Source organism: Apteryx rowi, unplaced genomic scaffold, assembly GCF_003343035.1.
Source record: "Apteryx rowi isolate R43461 unplaced genomic scaffold, aptRow1 scaffold_97, whole genome shotgun sequence".
In the NCBI taxonomy this organism is placed as follows: domain Eukaryota; kingdom Metazoa; phylum Chordata; class Aves; order Apterygiformes; family Apterygidae; genus Apteryx; species Apteryx rowi.
In genome coordinates, this window is record NW_020451282.1 from 16,443 (window position 1) to 32,685 (window position 16,243).

Below are 16,243 nucleotides of genomic sequence, written 5' to 3' on the forward strand. Positions count from 1 at the left end.
ATTAAGGTTCCTGTGCTGACTCCATTGACAAGCTGGATTTAATTGTGGAGATCCCCTSCCCCCCCCCCCCCCCSYAAATTTTAAACTTCGAAGTTTATAGTTAGTTTCCTCAGTTTTAAAGCTACAGATTATATGTAGCAGCCACTTGTGTGATGTCCTGACTTGCGCTGTCCCAAACCAGGGGCACACCTTAGGGCTCGCCCAGCTGTGCACAGCATCAAGACAGAGCACTTTGCGTGTAGGACCACATCTTCTTCAAAGCGAACGCGCTGTCACTGTCTGCAGATAGCAGAGGGACTACGATCCTTCAAGTCCCACAAGTGAACGACTTGGTAAGACACACGTGGCCGCACTCCTCTGCCGTGTAAGTGTAAATCACTGTGCCTCTAGCACAAGCTATGGGGTGAAGAAGATACAGGGCAAATGTAATTAATATATATGAGTGTACACGTTACTGATTTCCCTAGTCCTCACCAAGACCTTCTGTAGCTTTCATTACCATCTGCTAAACATTTGCTCTGCATGCTCTGTACTGTGCCGTGTCTGGCCTCTTTTACTGCTAAGTCACTGTTATGCACACATAATCAATAGATATTGTACAGCTCAGAAGAAACGTATTGATATAGGAATTATTTAACAGTGATAAATACTGAAATATTTAATAGTTCCTGGTGAGAACTGTCTCTTCGTAAGAGAGTCAGCCAAAAGATATGCTCAAAGATAACTGATATATCAAGTTAAAGATTAACTGCTGTCTATTTTCAACTGCTGTTTGGCTACATAAAGAACCACGTTTTCTTAAAAGGCCAGAAACATTTTAACATACACTAAAAGGCTAAAAAGCTAGCTGTTCTGCTAGTGAGCATGTCGACAATGAATACTAGATTGAAAAGATCAAGGGGAGATAGGAAAGATGGCAAAAAATTTCACAGAAGATTTACAGTGAGTCCCAAATGAGGAACTTTCCAGGGACAGACTCAGGAAACCCACTCACGTTAACTGACCTGGAATAAATGTTACAACGCTGCCACCATATGGCAGCCAGTCTTTTTATTTCTACAGCCCTGGATTTCAACATAACGCTGCTGGTCAGGCTTGTTCCACTTCTCCTGACAATTAGAAGGAAAAATATCAGACCCTTGGCTCTTTAAATGTAAAAGCCTACATTTTCCTTAACCTGTGCCTGTGGAATCATGTTTGGCATCACAAAATGTCAGTAAATCATTACAGATCAAGCTGTTAATGTGCAAATGATCATATATTTAAATGTACATTAAATAGATACATAAATAATATATAGATATATACATGCATATACACACACATGTATAAAATCTAAATAAATCAAAATTAAGTTTGTTACTTGTTAAAAGAAGTAGTTCTCATGGTTCCACATGTGGAAAACATACAACATGCTCATCCTGCAAAAAGAATATTACCTTCTCGTCCGGTGTAGGGGAGAACATTTTTTCTTCCAGAGGATGCCTTGAATAGTCATAAGGATAGGTCACAACCAGCTCACCCCCGTGGAGGCTGGCAGAAAGCACGAAGGGGATAGACCTCAACCACTTCATCACCGCTTTCGTCTCAGGGGCCACCTGAAGCACAGGAGAAGAAAAAGCTATAAGTGATCCCGCAATCTGGAAATGATTCAGTTCATGGCAGGATAAAGCCCAGTGGAGAAGGGAGTGTGTCAGAACGGAGAATGATGAAGATCCTCAGCTGCTCTATCTCAAAAGTTAACGGGCAAAGGAGCAGTGGTTTGCTCTGGGGAATAAATGAGGCACACTGTTTCTGGATACCCATAAACTAGAGGCAATCACCATGGAAAAACTGAGAAAAGAAAGAGAAACTTTGACAAAAGAGTAACATTTTATTGCAATGGCATTTTCAGCAGTTCAACGTGATGACATTTTTTAAATTTGAAAAATGGTGGCATTGTACCATTACTTGCAAGCCAGTTTCTTCCTTCTATAATGTCATTTCTGAATCAGTGGGATTGACCTTGAATGGATAAGTGGAATAYGGAGATCAATTTCTAATGCTTAGCACTTGCTGGAAATGCACTATCTCATTCACTGTCACTTAGTCTGGGTTCATCTGCAAATAACGAAGATTAATGTACAGAAAACTCAGAAACGGCTGCAGTTTACTTGCAGTGAACGGCTACAAATAAGGCACAGAATTTGTCACGCTGACAGTCCACGCTGAGTAACAGCTGCTCAGGGAGGGGGGACCAGACTCCCAAAGATACTTAGATACCCAACCCCTGAAACACAGGCTCCACTCTTTTCCTGAGGAATAGTTTCACAGTCCCGCTCCGGTGTTAGTTAATTCTTAGGGGCAACAGTGTCACCTGGTGGCCAGTCCTTGCAAGCCCAGACACCCAACCAGGGGCCCTTGTCGGGGGCGATGCTCTGTTAACTTGCATTTTATGAAGTTAGCGAGTGAATGCACAGTGCTGCCAGTCCGGACTGCTTTGCACAAATGCAGATATGCAGGTTTAAAAAAGAAAGAGCAGGGTCTATCAGGATGGATGCGGTCCATGGCTGCTAACACTACATACCCCCCATTGCTTTAATTCCACCAGCCATTAGAAAATTATCCAGTCAGGAGCCTGGAGTGACTAATAACCAGTAAGAGTGAACGGAGTGCTACCAAAGTTTAAACAGCGTGGCTTAAACAGCAATGCGTAGAAAAAAAAGTTATCGAAAAAAACTAAAACGTTGTAGATTAGGGTGGTGTAAATAGTAACTCCCATTTTCTTTGAATCAGTCTTCAATCTGTTCCACAAATAAATCACAGCTTTGGGAATGCTGAGAGTAGCACAAAGTTAGGTGTGGAGCAGAAACACCTCCATGGAGCAATGTCACAACTGATACATTATAACTCCCCAGAACAGAGGAAGAGAGCAAAAGATCTCAGGGAAAGGGCATATCTAGATAGAATTTTACATACATTAGTGTAATTACATCCAGACTAAGAAGTCACCCCTCTCTACATCTATTCATTTCACAGAGGAACACAGCTCCACATTCATCTGCAAATATCTGGGGTGGGTTAGAGCATTTCCACCCTCAGCGGCTGATTGCTGCATGCCTGCCACGAGTTGCCCCCACAGCAGCAGAGTTGGCAGCAAGGCCAGCAGGATCACTCATCTTACGCTTCAGGGCAGAGCCCACTAGTCTGGTTGACGACAACTTCATCATCCCCCAGTGCAAATATCTGGAATGATTTAAGGAGTTATCCACCTGCTCATTTCTGACCTTGGCAGCAGGTCACCACAGTTCAGATGCCATAATTATTAACTCTTTTACCGTGTCCTCACAGCTTTCAGGTTTTCTTAGATCTCTGATTTCTGAGTTGAACTCATGTCTCCAGCCACGGCAGTCGTGCTATTTGAAAAGGCTGTACCTTGCATTTGGGTAGAAACGAATCTGAGAGACCTGCAACTGCTGGAAGGTGAATCATTAAGAAATTAGTAGTTTGCAGTGATAGTGGCAAAGTCTTTGAATTTTGCATGCCTGCCAGAAGCTGGTCTCCTAAAAACAGAGCTAATATACTCTATCCTGGATTTCATGTAGCACATCGCACAGTGGGTCTCAGGTTTCAGAAAATGTCACATATTGCTGTGACATGTGCACATATTCAATGGACGTGTCTGAAATTTGCAGACAAAGAACAGCCTAATTGGGGTACAGAACATGTACATGGGAGTTCATCCTTAAAAGCTGGCTGGTATCCAGAAATCCTGGCAAATACAGAATATCATAAAAATACCATGTGAGAAAAGAGAGCATGTCCCAGAAAATGAGGGCACATGATAAATGCACCTAAATAAAAACAGTAGTTTTTCAGTCAGATTTCCACTAAATGAAGCAAGGTGAGGAGGAATAAGTAAGGAGTGGGGATGTGGAAGACCTCAAAAAATGAAAAAAATATGGAAAATAAAAGACAAACTGCATATCCTGATGAAAAGAAACCTGACAGCACATTGCCAGTACGACGAGCTATGAAGATGTCTCAGCCCTGCATTCCTGTTGCTCCAGGCAGCCTGAGGAGCAGAGGGATGGTACCAAAGCAATTTGGGGATCCTCACTCCTTCTTCCTCCTCCATGCCTTATAGAAGATCCTATTCCTTCTCCCTGCTGCTTCCCTCTCCCCCAGCACCAACTTAACTATCTCCACTGCACTGCCAGCTAGACTCAGGACCTCCATCCCTGCCAGTCTGAAGAGTGAAATGGCAAGAGGAAGGCTTCTCCTCTTCCTCACTCTGCTCCCTAAAGTTTGATCGCATCAAACCAACCATCCAGAGCTGCTCACTTGTCTCCACAGGGGTCCCCAAGAGCCTCTGTTCCCATCCGTCCCCGTAAGGACGGTTTGGGCTGACAAGGCTAACTCTGTGCTGAAGCTGAGGAGGAGGAGGAGGAGGATGCACACTCTGTGCCACCAGCAATGCTGCAAGGGGAGAGCAGGTGGGAGAGTGGCAATATTTGGCTACTGGCTGGTGATGAGCAGGGGGAAGCTGCAACGTTTCCACCTTTGCCAGCCAGGTCTGGTAAAGGACATATCATCAACTGTTTAAGTCAAAGCTTTGTAAATCTGTTTTAAAATGCACACTGTGACTAGTCATAGAGGTCAACAGAGACAGCTTCAGGTCCAAATGTTATATATATTCTCCCACTAACTAAAGAATAAAATAAAATTATTCAGTTGAAGTGATAATAAGTGTTATCTCCCTTGTAATTTTTACAGTTTTCACAGAAGTCTTGATACTCCATCCAGTGTCTGGCAGGATATGTACGTGTGGGAAGCATGTAATAGCCTGAAAATCTCAGACAAGACCATGAGGAAGAGGTCTCCTGCTCCCTGACAGATTTGGGTTGTGCCCGCCAGCACTCCCACAGATAATGCCCAGCCGGGGTTTGGGGGACACAACAGGCCAGAGACTGTTTTCAAGAGACAGAACGGACGAGGCTATGTTGGGGGCAGAATCAGCCCTCTTTTGAAGCAGGAGTCTCATATTTTGATGAGAAGGTTTCTATTTAAATAGCTTCTGCAATTCATTAGGCAAGGGCAATAGGCAGTTTTACTCAGAGAGCTCCTAAAATCAGCCTCTCCCCCTGAGTAACCCACTTCCTCGCTAGATACCTGCATAACCCACAAGACACTGCTATGTCACAGAGTCAACATCTTATTGAAATGAATGCTGTGGAAAATCAGTACTTTTAATGTCACTATTTTTATCTTAATGGCATTTCAGTGACATCACATACAGTGATTAAGGCTTTGAAATGTGCACATCCCTTCTTATTCTGGTTCAGCCCCATCAGAAGACGTCAGATGCTATTTGTGTCATTCTGGCCTTTGACTATTCACAGACTTCTCCTTTAATGTGGGTTTGTTTTGTTTGTTTGTTTTTTTCACCAGAGCTCTTGCTTTTTAGTCATAGGACATCAGTCTTAAATTATCTATCTCACAAGAGCAATCTAGGACACAATTAGAAAGTAGCTAAATTATTTGGCCACAAATACAATGTATGGCCATTACCATTTTTAAACCTGAATCTCATTTCTGTTGATTATACAGTGTTTAGGCACCATCTCTATGGTTTTCAAAGATGTTTTTTCCCCCTTTTAGAAACAACTGGACTCATTTTCCTAAAGACTATGCCAGCCCCCAGTGTCAGCCCCCATATCCTGTTTGAATGAAGCCAATTTAACTGACTTCGTTTTAGCCCTCAGACCATCTATCACAATAATTCATAATAGCAGAGAACAAAATACATTGTACAGCAAGAGTTAGGGGGAGGCAAAGAGCTCTCCTGAGTTTGAGACTGTCCAGGAGCTCACTTTTTATTTTCTAGTCTTTGTACAATGCCTTGTAATACTCAGATAATTACTTTAATAAGGAAGGTAATAAACACTATTAAAAAAATGGCAGGTGGGAGGCTGGTGTTGAGGTTCCCTGCGTCCTTTGGTGCTGTGAGGAATCATTCATCACCATGTTTCTAATTCCTCCACAAAGGCAAGGAAAGGACGTATTTAATGCCATGGCACTCTGCCCCCCACTGAGGCAGAGCTCAGGCTGATTGAATGTCCTTAGTCATTGGTGCTCAGGCCTTCAACCCTGCACCTCAGGACACAGAAAGAGCGTCTATGAGGACTAAAAACATGGCTGTAAAAGTAAGCATCTGCCTACCACTGACCATCACAAAGACCATTAAAAGGACTGGAACAGAAGCAGAACCCAGAGGAGGAAGCCAGGGGGGTCAGAGCCAGTAAATCAGATGAGTTATGGGGACTCTGGGCTGCACAGCAGGCAACAGCAGCATGGGACAAGCTGCACAGCTGGCACCGGGCATTGGGAGTTCAAAGCCACCTTTGTCCTTACTCGCTGGTGCTCAGGCCTTCAACCCTGAACCTCAGGATGCAGAAAGAGCATGCACAAGGCTGAAGCACACATCCATCCCTGCCTTCACCACCCCAAAGGCTGATGCACACCTGGGACCTCTGGTCCAAGGGGGCAAGGAAAACCTGCCTGAATACATCTAGGGAAAAACAAAAGGCATTTTCCAGGTATGTCATACCCTCACTGGAGCCTGGCTGCACACAACTGAGGAGAGGGTACAGCCCATGACAGAGTTCCCAGAAGACTGGCACCCTCAATACTGATGCTGCAAAGGGCTGTGCAAAGAAGGGACTCTCTCTAATAAGTAAGACATTACAGGCACCATTTGAGTCATCAGCCATCTCCTTATGGACTAGCTGGTGACTGCACTTCATTGCTGAGCTAAACAATGGTGGCAAGAATGGAAGTCAGTGTCAGCAAGAAGTTCATGTCTCTCTGGCAGGGAACAAGTTCTTGCAAGCATCTCCCCCAGGTAATCACATACATCACTGTGATGTGGCTCAAAAAGTCTGGCAGATAAAAGACCTGCAATTACACAGCATGACCAACCTAAGCGACAACAGACAGCACTTGCTCTCAAACCAGGAGCCCAGCAAGAAACCGTTACCAGGAGAAACAGGATCAGCGAGAGGGTCTGAAATACCGTAGTGACTCCCAGTAAGCTATATATATGTGTATAAAATGACTGTTGTTTTATGACGTATTTTTGATTTAGCACATTCTTCTGAGTAAACATTACTTTATGTTACAAAAGCAGGCGGGTTCCTGACTAACTAAGTAATTCCATGATTGCCCTGAGGGAACAGGATGGCAGATACTGAACTCAAGTGAGCCATGTTCAGACAATTCCTGTGAAACACAGGCATTCCCAGTCAAAGTTTGTATTTAGAAGAAGGGAGTGAAGGTCTCCTAAAAAAAGAACAGCGATGGCTCTAAGTCTCAGACCTACATGGGAGAGAAAACCCTTCAGGATACCAAATAAGACACAGTAGTGCAGCTAGCCCAGAGCTCATGTCTGAAATGGCTCAGGTCCCCACTACAAACAGCACAGTTTCACACCAGGCTGGAGTCAGCCCATGCCATCGGCAGGACTGGGCTTCACCCTGCACCCAGGATTCTTCGTATTCTCTCATAAACCTTTTATTTGTCAAAGAAAAGTTTCAATCTGATATCCACACATAGTTCTTAGATGTACAGCCATGAAAACCACTGTGCACAAGTGGGATGAACTGAATGCATAACCTCCCTAGACTTTTCCGCTAACATCCCTTTTTTGGGCTGTTTTCATTTGGCCTCTGGCTCTGCTTCACATACTCTCATCCCTGCTTTCACGTCTGAGGCTCTTCACTCTCCTTACATTTACCAGCTTACTATTAGCAGTCATTATTCAGGCAAAAGTTGGAAATTTTTAAGCCTGTGATCTTATACTCATACAGAAAAATAGAGGCATGAGCTGGGAACTGTACAACAAGAAGTATAAAATAAAATAAATTTCTTAAGCTGAGATACATTGAAAATCAACAGTCTGATATAATGCGCATTACTGAGCTTTTCTTGGCTCTTCTTATCTGTGACATTGTTCTGAGACAGTGTGGTGCTTTTATCCAGATTTTATTGGTGTGAAACAGGGTACCAAGGCACTGGGGCAGCATCAGAGATACCTTTGGGATTTAGACCTGGCCTTTTATGAGGTCACCTGCAGCAGAGTCAAAGACTGAATTGCGGGCTCCTAAATCTTCTGCTAATACAACAGCTGCTGAAACTATCTTGTTCCCCACATATTTGAGGCTTTGTGCTAGCAAACAAAATTGAACTGGAAGAAAACCTCTGAGTTTAAAACCATGATTTCATGGGAGAAGTAAAGTAAAGAGGTATTCTCAGTATCAGAGCTACTGATTTGGCTTCTCGTGTTTCTTCTTTCTAGGGGAACTAAGATCCCAAGTAAGTTGCCAGCATCAGGGGATGTCAGTCATCCAGGGATGCCAGGAGACCCGAGCTGAGCATCCTTGGACATCACATAATGCAAAGCTTGGTGAGGATTAGCGCGAGCCCCTGCAATGCCACTTCTGTCCTGCTCCCCACGGTGGGAGGCAGCGGCAGCTCTCCTGTCACCCTTCCAGCACTGCAGGAGCCTGAACAGCTGTTTCCATTGCTCCAGCTATTTATGAGCACTTATAACCATCCTTTTTGTGGAAAACTGATGGCACATAACTTCACATGAAGCCTTTGCATGGTTTCCAGGGCAGGAACCACTATTGCATCAAATCTGTACAGAGCTTAGTGTAATGAGATCCAAGTCCATAAACGGTCTTTCAACATACTACCACCGTGTAAATCACTAGTGATAAATCATTACACACTGGTGACCCCTCCAAACAGTCACTATTTTTTATCTAAAATAGCAGATTCCAAATTTTCCACAAATTTTCCCAATGGTCTGTGACCCCTGTCTCTTTGGCCAGATCTACCCCAGGATTTTTTCATGCCAATCCTTAGTCTACCCAGTTTAGTCCTACTTATAAAATACAATTACCAGAGAATAACTTCAGACCAAGCAATCTCAAGTTCTTAATTTCTGAGCTACTCGGTAGTATATATGATTTATAAAATGTATAATTCATACCTTACCCCACCAGTAGGATTGCGGAATGGGGATGTGATCGACGCGTGCCCCACGAATCCCAGCCCTTCTATAAGCCTCAGATGTCAAATCTGGAAAGTTTCTGTTCAGGTCCAAGTTCTGAGCTGTCTGTCGTCCAATGACCCATCCGTTGTAACCAGCTCCCTAATTTACAACACAGAAGCCAACCTCAGCATATTCTCCCTCCTCAAAATATATCTTTTTGGAAAAAAGAGGTATTCAAAATGTAATTTTGAAGTTTTGAAGAAGGAGAAGTTTTGAAATACTGGTAAGTTTTGAAAGGCATCAGAAATTTGATAAGAATGTCTATACAGTTAAAAAAAACATATTTATTGATCATTTTTTACCCCCATGTCACTAAAGCACTTACTAGCATGCAGGAACCATTTCACTCACCAGTGATGTGATTCATGAGAGGAACTCAGCAGTTTCTTACCCAGCACAGATCAACATGCAGAATGTGTTAGAGGAGAAGAAGAAAAAAAAAAATAGAGCTGACACTCAAAGAAAAGATCAGGCAGAATGCAATAACCCCAACTCATTCTAATAGATATTGCTCACCACATGAGCAAGCTCAGAAAAAGAAAGGCCCTGTTTCCATGCTAATGGTGCAAACGATAAAAGAGAGGTGAAAAGAAGAATGTGAGGTAACACTTAATAGAAATATTGCTTTCAGGTGTCTTCTTCAAACACAAGCTGGGCTCTGAAAACTGTCATCCATTATGAAAGCTTGCAAGTAGAGAAAATATTAGTATTTTATTATACCTGGTCTTCTTCAGGAGGAAGAATATCTATTCCATGGTATTAAAAAACATTTCCTTATAAAGTCATTAAAACAGTCATTAAAAGTGAGTCAGTGGGCACTTTGTTCTACAGCTGATAACACAGACTACTAAATGTGAAAAAGTAACACAGTCATTCTCATGTCACAGCATGCAAGGAGCAATAACAGCAAATGCGGCTTCAATTTCCTATTCGCTCTGTTCACGTCATGACTGGAAAGCAACCTGCCATCAGATCAGACTGGGATTTTAGCTGCCCATTATTAGCACTCCCTCCCACAGAGGGGACATCCCCTTTCCCTTTGTCCTTTTCCATGGGGAATTTTGGCAATAGGAAGCATTGAACATTTCTTTATAAAAAGTCTTTTACCTCTTCTGCAGCCAGTTCATACCCATCTGGGTTGAGTGATGGTAAGAGATGAATCCTGGTGTTATTAATCAAGTTCTGGATGCGAGGATTCCCAAGAAGATATTCTGAACACAGATACTGCGCAAGGTATATTAGCAGCTCTTTCCCAACAACTTCATTTCCATGCATATTGCCGATGTACTTAAATTCTGGCTTGACTGTGAAATATGAAGTAATGAGATGCTTTAATTTGATTAGACCTGGATGGCTTCCAAATGCAGAGTAATCCAGCTAGCTTACTGATGAGTCAGAAAGTTTTATTTACACTAATTTAATACATATGTTCCTGTAAATAGCATGCCAGTTCCAGATGAATTTCCCTCCATTTCAAGTTAGTTCAGCAACAATTTAAATAGCTTTAGGGATGTATGAAATAAAGCAAGTCCATACTTTCAGGACCCCAAACCACATGAAGTAATCATTGCAGTTAGCTTCAGCTGGACTCATTAATCGTGAACAGAGAACGCTGCAAACAGAAATGTCAAGGCATGACTGGGAAGAAACAAAATACATCCCTGGCACCTGCCACTTACCTAGGGTTTCAATGCCTTGTCATAGATTCTAGAAACGACCTGCAGATGAGTAATCTCTGCATTTGGAGCAGAAGTTAGGTCATGCATGAAAAGTAACTTTCAGGCTAAATAGCCTTGGAAGATGACTATTAGAAGCATATGACCTCAAGATTCCCTGCAATTATTGTCTCAATTTCTGTTGTTCCTTAAAGACCAATGGAAAGTAGAAAATAGATGAGCTTTATAGACACCCTCTTCTGTATGTGCCTTCATCTCCATCTTTGATCTTGGCCAGCCTGGAGCGCCAGACACTGCAGAAGGGCTGGCACAGAGCTGTTATGCCAGCTTGCTCAGGCAGGCAAAAGCTCTGGCTCTAGAACTATTTCCACCTTTCTTTCTGCTGTCCAGAGCAGCAGGAAGCTCTGAATGATTTAGAATGAGATGCTAGGTAACATGTTAAAATATCATCTTTTATCATGCTATATCAGAGTTTTAATTTAAAAGGTAAGTATTACTGGTTCATAATGTTTTACTGTCAAATGGAGTATCACCTAATAAAGACACCTGCAACTTCTATTCTTTAAACAAGAAAGGAAGAATTAAAAGCCAGGAAATATGAACGCAAATCCCTGCTCTGTTAAAGACTTCTTCTGGGATCCTGGTCAATTTCAAAAGCATCTCAAAATATCTCTATACCGTGCAGGGCAGTGTGGCCAAGAGGAAACAAAGCCAGCACCAGTCTCTCCCCAGCAGAACAGCATAGCAACAGGAGGAGCAACAAGCTGGACCTCAGATAACAAGCTCAAAAATGTCAGATTTAGTTCTGTTCTGTTACACTGCTGAGACTGCTTTGTTCCGGAGCTGGTTTGATGAGGAGTAACCTGGGCCTCTCAGTATATAGCAATGGCCTAAAGAAATCCACCTGGTTTTAGGCAGGTACTGCATTTGAGCTGGGAGCTGGTAACTGGAAAATAACACCTAATATTCCCTAAGAGAAATTATCTGCATTTTGAAGGAACTAGTACATTTAAAAATCTGGCCCTTGATGTCTCAGTGATGAATCTGCAAAATCAGAGAATAACGCTATTCCTCCTTACAGAAAAGTTGCAAGGAAAGACTCCTATCCTAAAGATACTCAGGTGGTGTGATAACATAAAATCCTGATATTTATCTGACAGGTACTGTATCGACCTGAAGCTCTGTTCCAGAAGATTGTTTTCTGTGCTGCATTACCATTTTTGATGTTAGTGTCCTTCTGTATCTGAGGCCTTCTCATAAGTTCTAAATAATTTAGGATGTGTAATTTAGCAGTCTACCTGATCAACACTGATATAACTCACGCAGTTCATGGTGTCCAGGCTTGGTTGAAAACTCAATCACAAAAAGATCCTTCCCTTCAAAACTACGACCAATGCTGTAAGTTGTTGCAATATGGGAGCATCTAGAAGCAGTCTTCTTCAAAATGCTCACCATTTGGGAATATGAATGGTGTTTGAACCGAATAAAAGTTGCTGGCAAGTCTGAAGGCAAATCTTCCTCTACTTCTGGTTCTCCTACAAAGAAAAATTATAACATAGTGTTTAAAAACCATGGTGCTCAGAAAGAGGATTGTACAAATGCATGTACTTTTCCACAAAATATGCTTTTCCAATAGTGTAATTACAGAAATTACAGCTGCAAATAAAACCTTAAATCTATGTAATACATTCTACACTGTTTATTGTGACATATTTTGCTTGCAAAAAAACAGACTCATGTATATACACAATGACAAATAGTTTTTGCAATATCTAGCTGTAATTTCACCCTTGCTGCATTAAAATAAAATGCCTAGTGTATTTCAGTCACAAATGTACAGATTTTTGCCTTTGAATCCAGTGCAAGAAATTTATTTTCGATATGATTCAGCTGTCTTCAGGTATCTGGATCTTCTTCCTCTAAAAAAAAATCTGCAATAATCACAAATGAGATTATTTTAATGAGCTATTAAGCTTGTTAAGCTGTCACAAATTTACAAGCACCTTAAAATTTCAGTTTTTAAATAAAATATTAGATATTTTAGACAGCTATCAAAGAGGGCAGAGTTTATCTAACTGCATACAAGTATCAATAGTTTAAATATCTGCACCTGAGCTGGCCATCTTGATACTCTGTGTGCACATTTCAGGGAGAGAAACAGGCGCATTGTGATTACAATTTAAATAAGTGTCTCAAATAGGTGAGACAAAATGAATAGCACCTTACAGGTGTCCATAAAGATGACAAGCTCAGAGATTTCGTGCCGTAGACATGTCAAGTTCAGTAAGACAAGACCCTCCCATCTAGTCAAGTAAGAGGTGTTGCAGAGCTTCTGTTCTTACCTCGCAGTTTTGCCAGCGGATCAAAACATCCTTCTTCTTCCCCAGAAAAAAAGCGATCACAGTCTAAGAAGTAGGGCCAAGCCATGTCTATTGCATCAAAAGCAGGGAGGCAATTTTTTTTCAGGTGTTCACAGGCGTGCCTGCAGGGCTTTATAACTTTGTCCTTTTCACACTGCGGGGCCAGCACCGAGCAACCCAGGAGTCTCAGATCTGGATTACATTCCCCCTGAAGCAAGTTGTGGAGGACGCTTATGAGAATATACTCAGAGCTATATTCTATCACTTGTCGAGACTTCTGATCCAGTAAATTAGGATACATCGTCTGAGTATAGGCAACATCAGTACAAGAACTTAAAGAGATGTCCACACATTTTGCTATGAAAAGGATGAGAAGAAAAACATGAAAAATAACTTGCTCCATCAACACTCTGAACACAAGAGTTAGTTCAAAGACAACCTAACAAATAATACAGTCAATAAACTTCTTTTTCCCTCTGTTCACAGATAGACTGCAGACAGTTTGCTACATTCCCAAATGAATCTGATGCCCCAAACCATTTATAAAAAGATGCTAGACAATATTCTTAGTCTGCAGATTGATTGTGAACAGTTTGATGCAAGTAGATGTCATTCAGAATTCAAATGATATCTGACAATTTTATGGAGCACCAGGGATTTTCAAACTGAATAGCACAGCTCCTGAAATAAGATTATTTTGCTAATTCAATACCTGAACACCAAAGAAAGGGCAGATCACTGGTCAGAAAACACAGGCGGACCTGGCCCACATGGAAGTTCATATAGCATGTAGCTTGGAGTGCAGAAAAATGAATGAACCCTGGTGTCCAATGGATTACTATCTCATGCTCAGTTAAATCTTACTTGATTTAAATTAAGAGTACAGTATGAGCTTATTAAATACCAGAGAATCCATGAGAGAGAAAAATCCCCTGTTGAGGTGTGAATCTGCTTGTGTCTGATATGGTAAAAACTCAGATACCTGAATAAAGTGTATATGTCCTATCACTCTCTCACCTTTCCTTGTGTTTTAGTATGGGTTCTCTAATAAGGTGTGAGATCACACTGATGTCTTTTCCTTAGTGGGGAAGGTATCATTAGGATATGTCTTCTTTGCTTGCCTGCACAAAATTTGTAAGAATTTAATGTCTCTGAAACATCAGCCCCTCTGTAAAGTTTGAAAATGCCCAGGGAGTTCAAAAGGTAGAAAGGGACTTGACTCTTAAACAAGTAGGTTCATGTGCTTACATATCTATTCTCATAAATATAGTTTATTTTAAAAAATCAGGTTAAGAGCTATCAGGAACAAAAATTGTTTGCAATACCTTTAACCAGCTCAAAGGTGAAAAGAAAGCAATAGAGATATGTCTCTTTTTGCAAAATTACTGGATATTACAGTAGTGGGCCCATGTTTGTGCCTCATTCTCTTGCTAATGTATTTGGCTGGTAATAAATGATACTAATGTCACAACAGCAAAATCCAACCTTGTGGTAGGGAGAACATCTCTCTAGTGACTAGACCTGCTACAGCATCAATGTAAGAAAACTTGGCAGGAAATAATGAAGAAATACTTAAGGTTTCGAGATTTCCCAAAGAGAGAGAGCAAAGTCACATCATACCTTTTTGTACAGTTTGGCACTGCCCTGCAAATAAAAACAAAAGCATTATGGGACAGCAATATCCATGGTGCCTCATGCTAGGTATTGCCCAATCCTGCAGCCCAAAGGAGGCAAGGCTGCCGCAGCTCCATGTCCCCAGGTCCAGTCAGCAGCAAGGCTGAGCACATATTCCCAACAAGCACACATACACACACCACACATGCACACAACCAGCCACACAGATAGAAAACAGCACTCACACAAACACGAACAGCACCAAAAGCGTCATCCTGTTCCCCTCTCTGGCTAATCAGGATGAAAGCCCTTTGGTGGAAATTATATACAGATATATATACATATGTACAATGTGGATCCCTCCAGTCGCTGGGCTCAGACACTCTGTCTACCCAGGAGCTGCCCCAGGATCCCTGGTCTCCTCAGTTGCCTCACACACTCACACACACACACACACACACACACGTTGGTCTCTGGTAGCTGGTCCAGACTTACAGCCTCATCACTAGCTGACCTCATGGTCTCTCCAGTAGCTGGCCCAGACCCAGGGCTGCTGTAATACTAGGCTCCCAGATTCTTATCCTACTCACTGGCTAGTTCAGCTTGATGTTCACTAGTGGTTGCACATCTGACATGCACTCTTGCACACTATGCTTGCACTCTGGTCTCTCCAGTTGCTGGCAACATGGGCAGCTGTGACCCATGTCCCATGGTCCCACTCCAATTGCTGGCACACAGGCCTACACACACACACATGCACACCGACTCACCCAGGAAAACAGTTAGAAAAAGAATTTAATGAGAAGATAGAGCATACTGCGCTGATGAGGCACAGGGCATGGCCAGACAAGTGTAATGACGAGCCACCTGTTTACACACAAGTGGCCCCTTTTATCGCCTTATCCCTCTGGTTTCCAGTGCTTGCTCCTCCCCAAACCACCTTGATCCTTTCCTTTCCCCACCTTTGGTCCTTTCCCTAAACAACCCACTATAAGTCTTTTACAATCCCAAAATGTTCTTCCCGCCATCCCATAATGAGTCCCATACACCAGTAGGTAGGAACCCCCTTCAGCTTCTAAGGTGGCCTGGGGAGCCTCTACATTGGCTTACCTTAATGGGTGTCACCACCAGCCCATGGGGCTGATCACCCTCCTGTGACAGCCCTGGGAGGAGCCGTGGCAGGATGTTCCCTTTCCTCTCACTTGGTTATCAGGCTTCCCCTGCCTGCCATTGCTCCTCTGTGCTCCTCTGTGTTTATGGAAATGAGCCTTTAATCACATAACCTAACACCTCAGTTCTTGTCATATACTACATGTTTGGACTTTGGATTAAATTCAAACCAAGAGAAAGGCTATTAGATTTGAATAAGAAAGGGAAAATAAATGAAATATTATATCAATGCCTAGAGCAAAAGAAAAGTTTCCTGAGTCTTGTTTATGAAATCTGAACCCTGTTATATCCCACCGGTGTCACTGAAATTGCCCGAGAGTGAGTTT

The 16,243-nt window shown here is 42.3% G+C and overlaps 1 protein-coding gene across 1 annotated transcript in view; it reads right to left on the minus strand.

Moving 5' to 3' along the window:
* Nucleotides 1-16,243, minus strand: part of CPZ (carboxypeptidase Z) — a 40,073-nt gene that overhangs the window by 11,628 nt on the left and 12,202 nt on the right. Inside the window, exons 2-7 of the mRNA XM_026054820.1 lie at nt 14,754-14,777; nt 13,116-13,490; nt 12,096-12,308; nt 10,205-10,401; nt 9,035-9,196; nt 1,440-1,598 (exon numbers count right to left, since the gene is read on the minus strand). Of these exons, the coding sequence (XP_025910605.1) occupies nt 1,440-1,598; nt 9,035-9,196; nt 10,205-10,401; nt 12,096-12,308; nt 13,116-13,490; nt 14,754-14,777 (1,130 nt within the window). The remainder of the gene's footprint in view (nt 1-1,439; nt 1,599-9,034; nt 9,197-10,204; nt 10,402-12,095; nt 12,309-13,115; nt 13,491-14,753; nt 14,778-16,243) is intronic.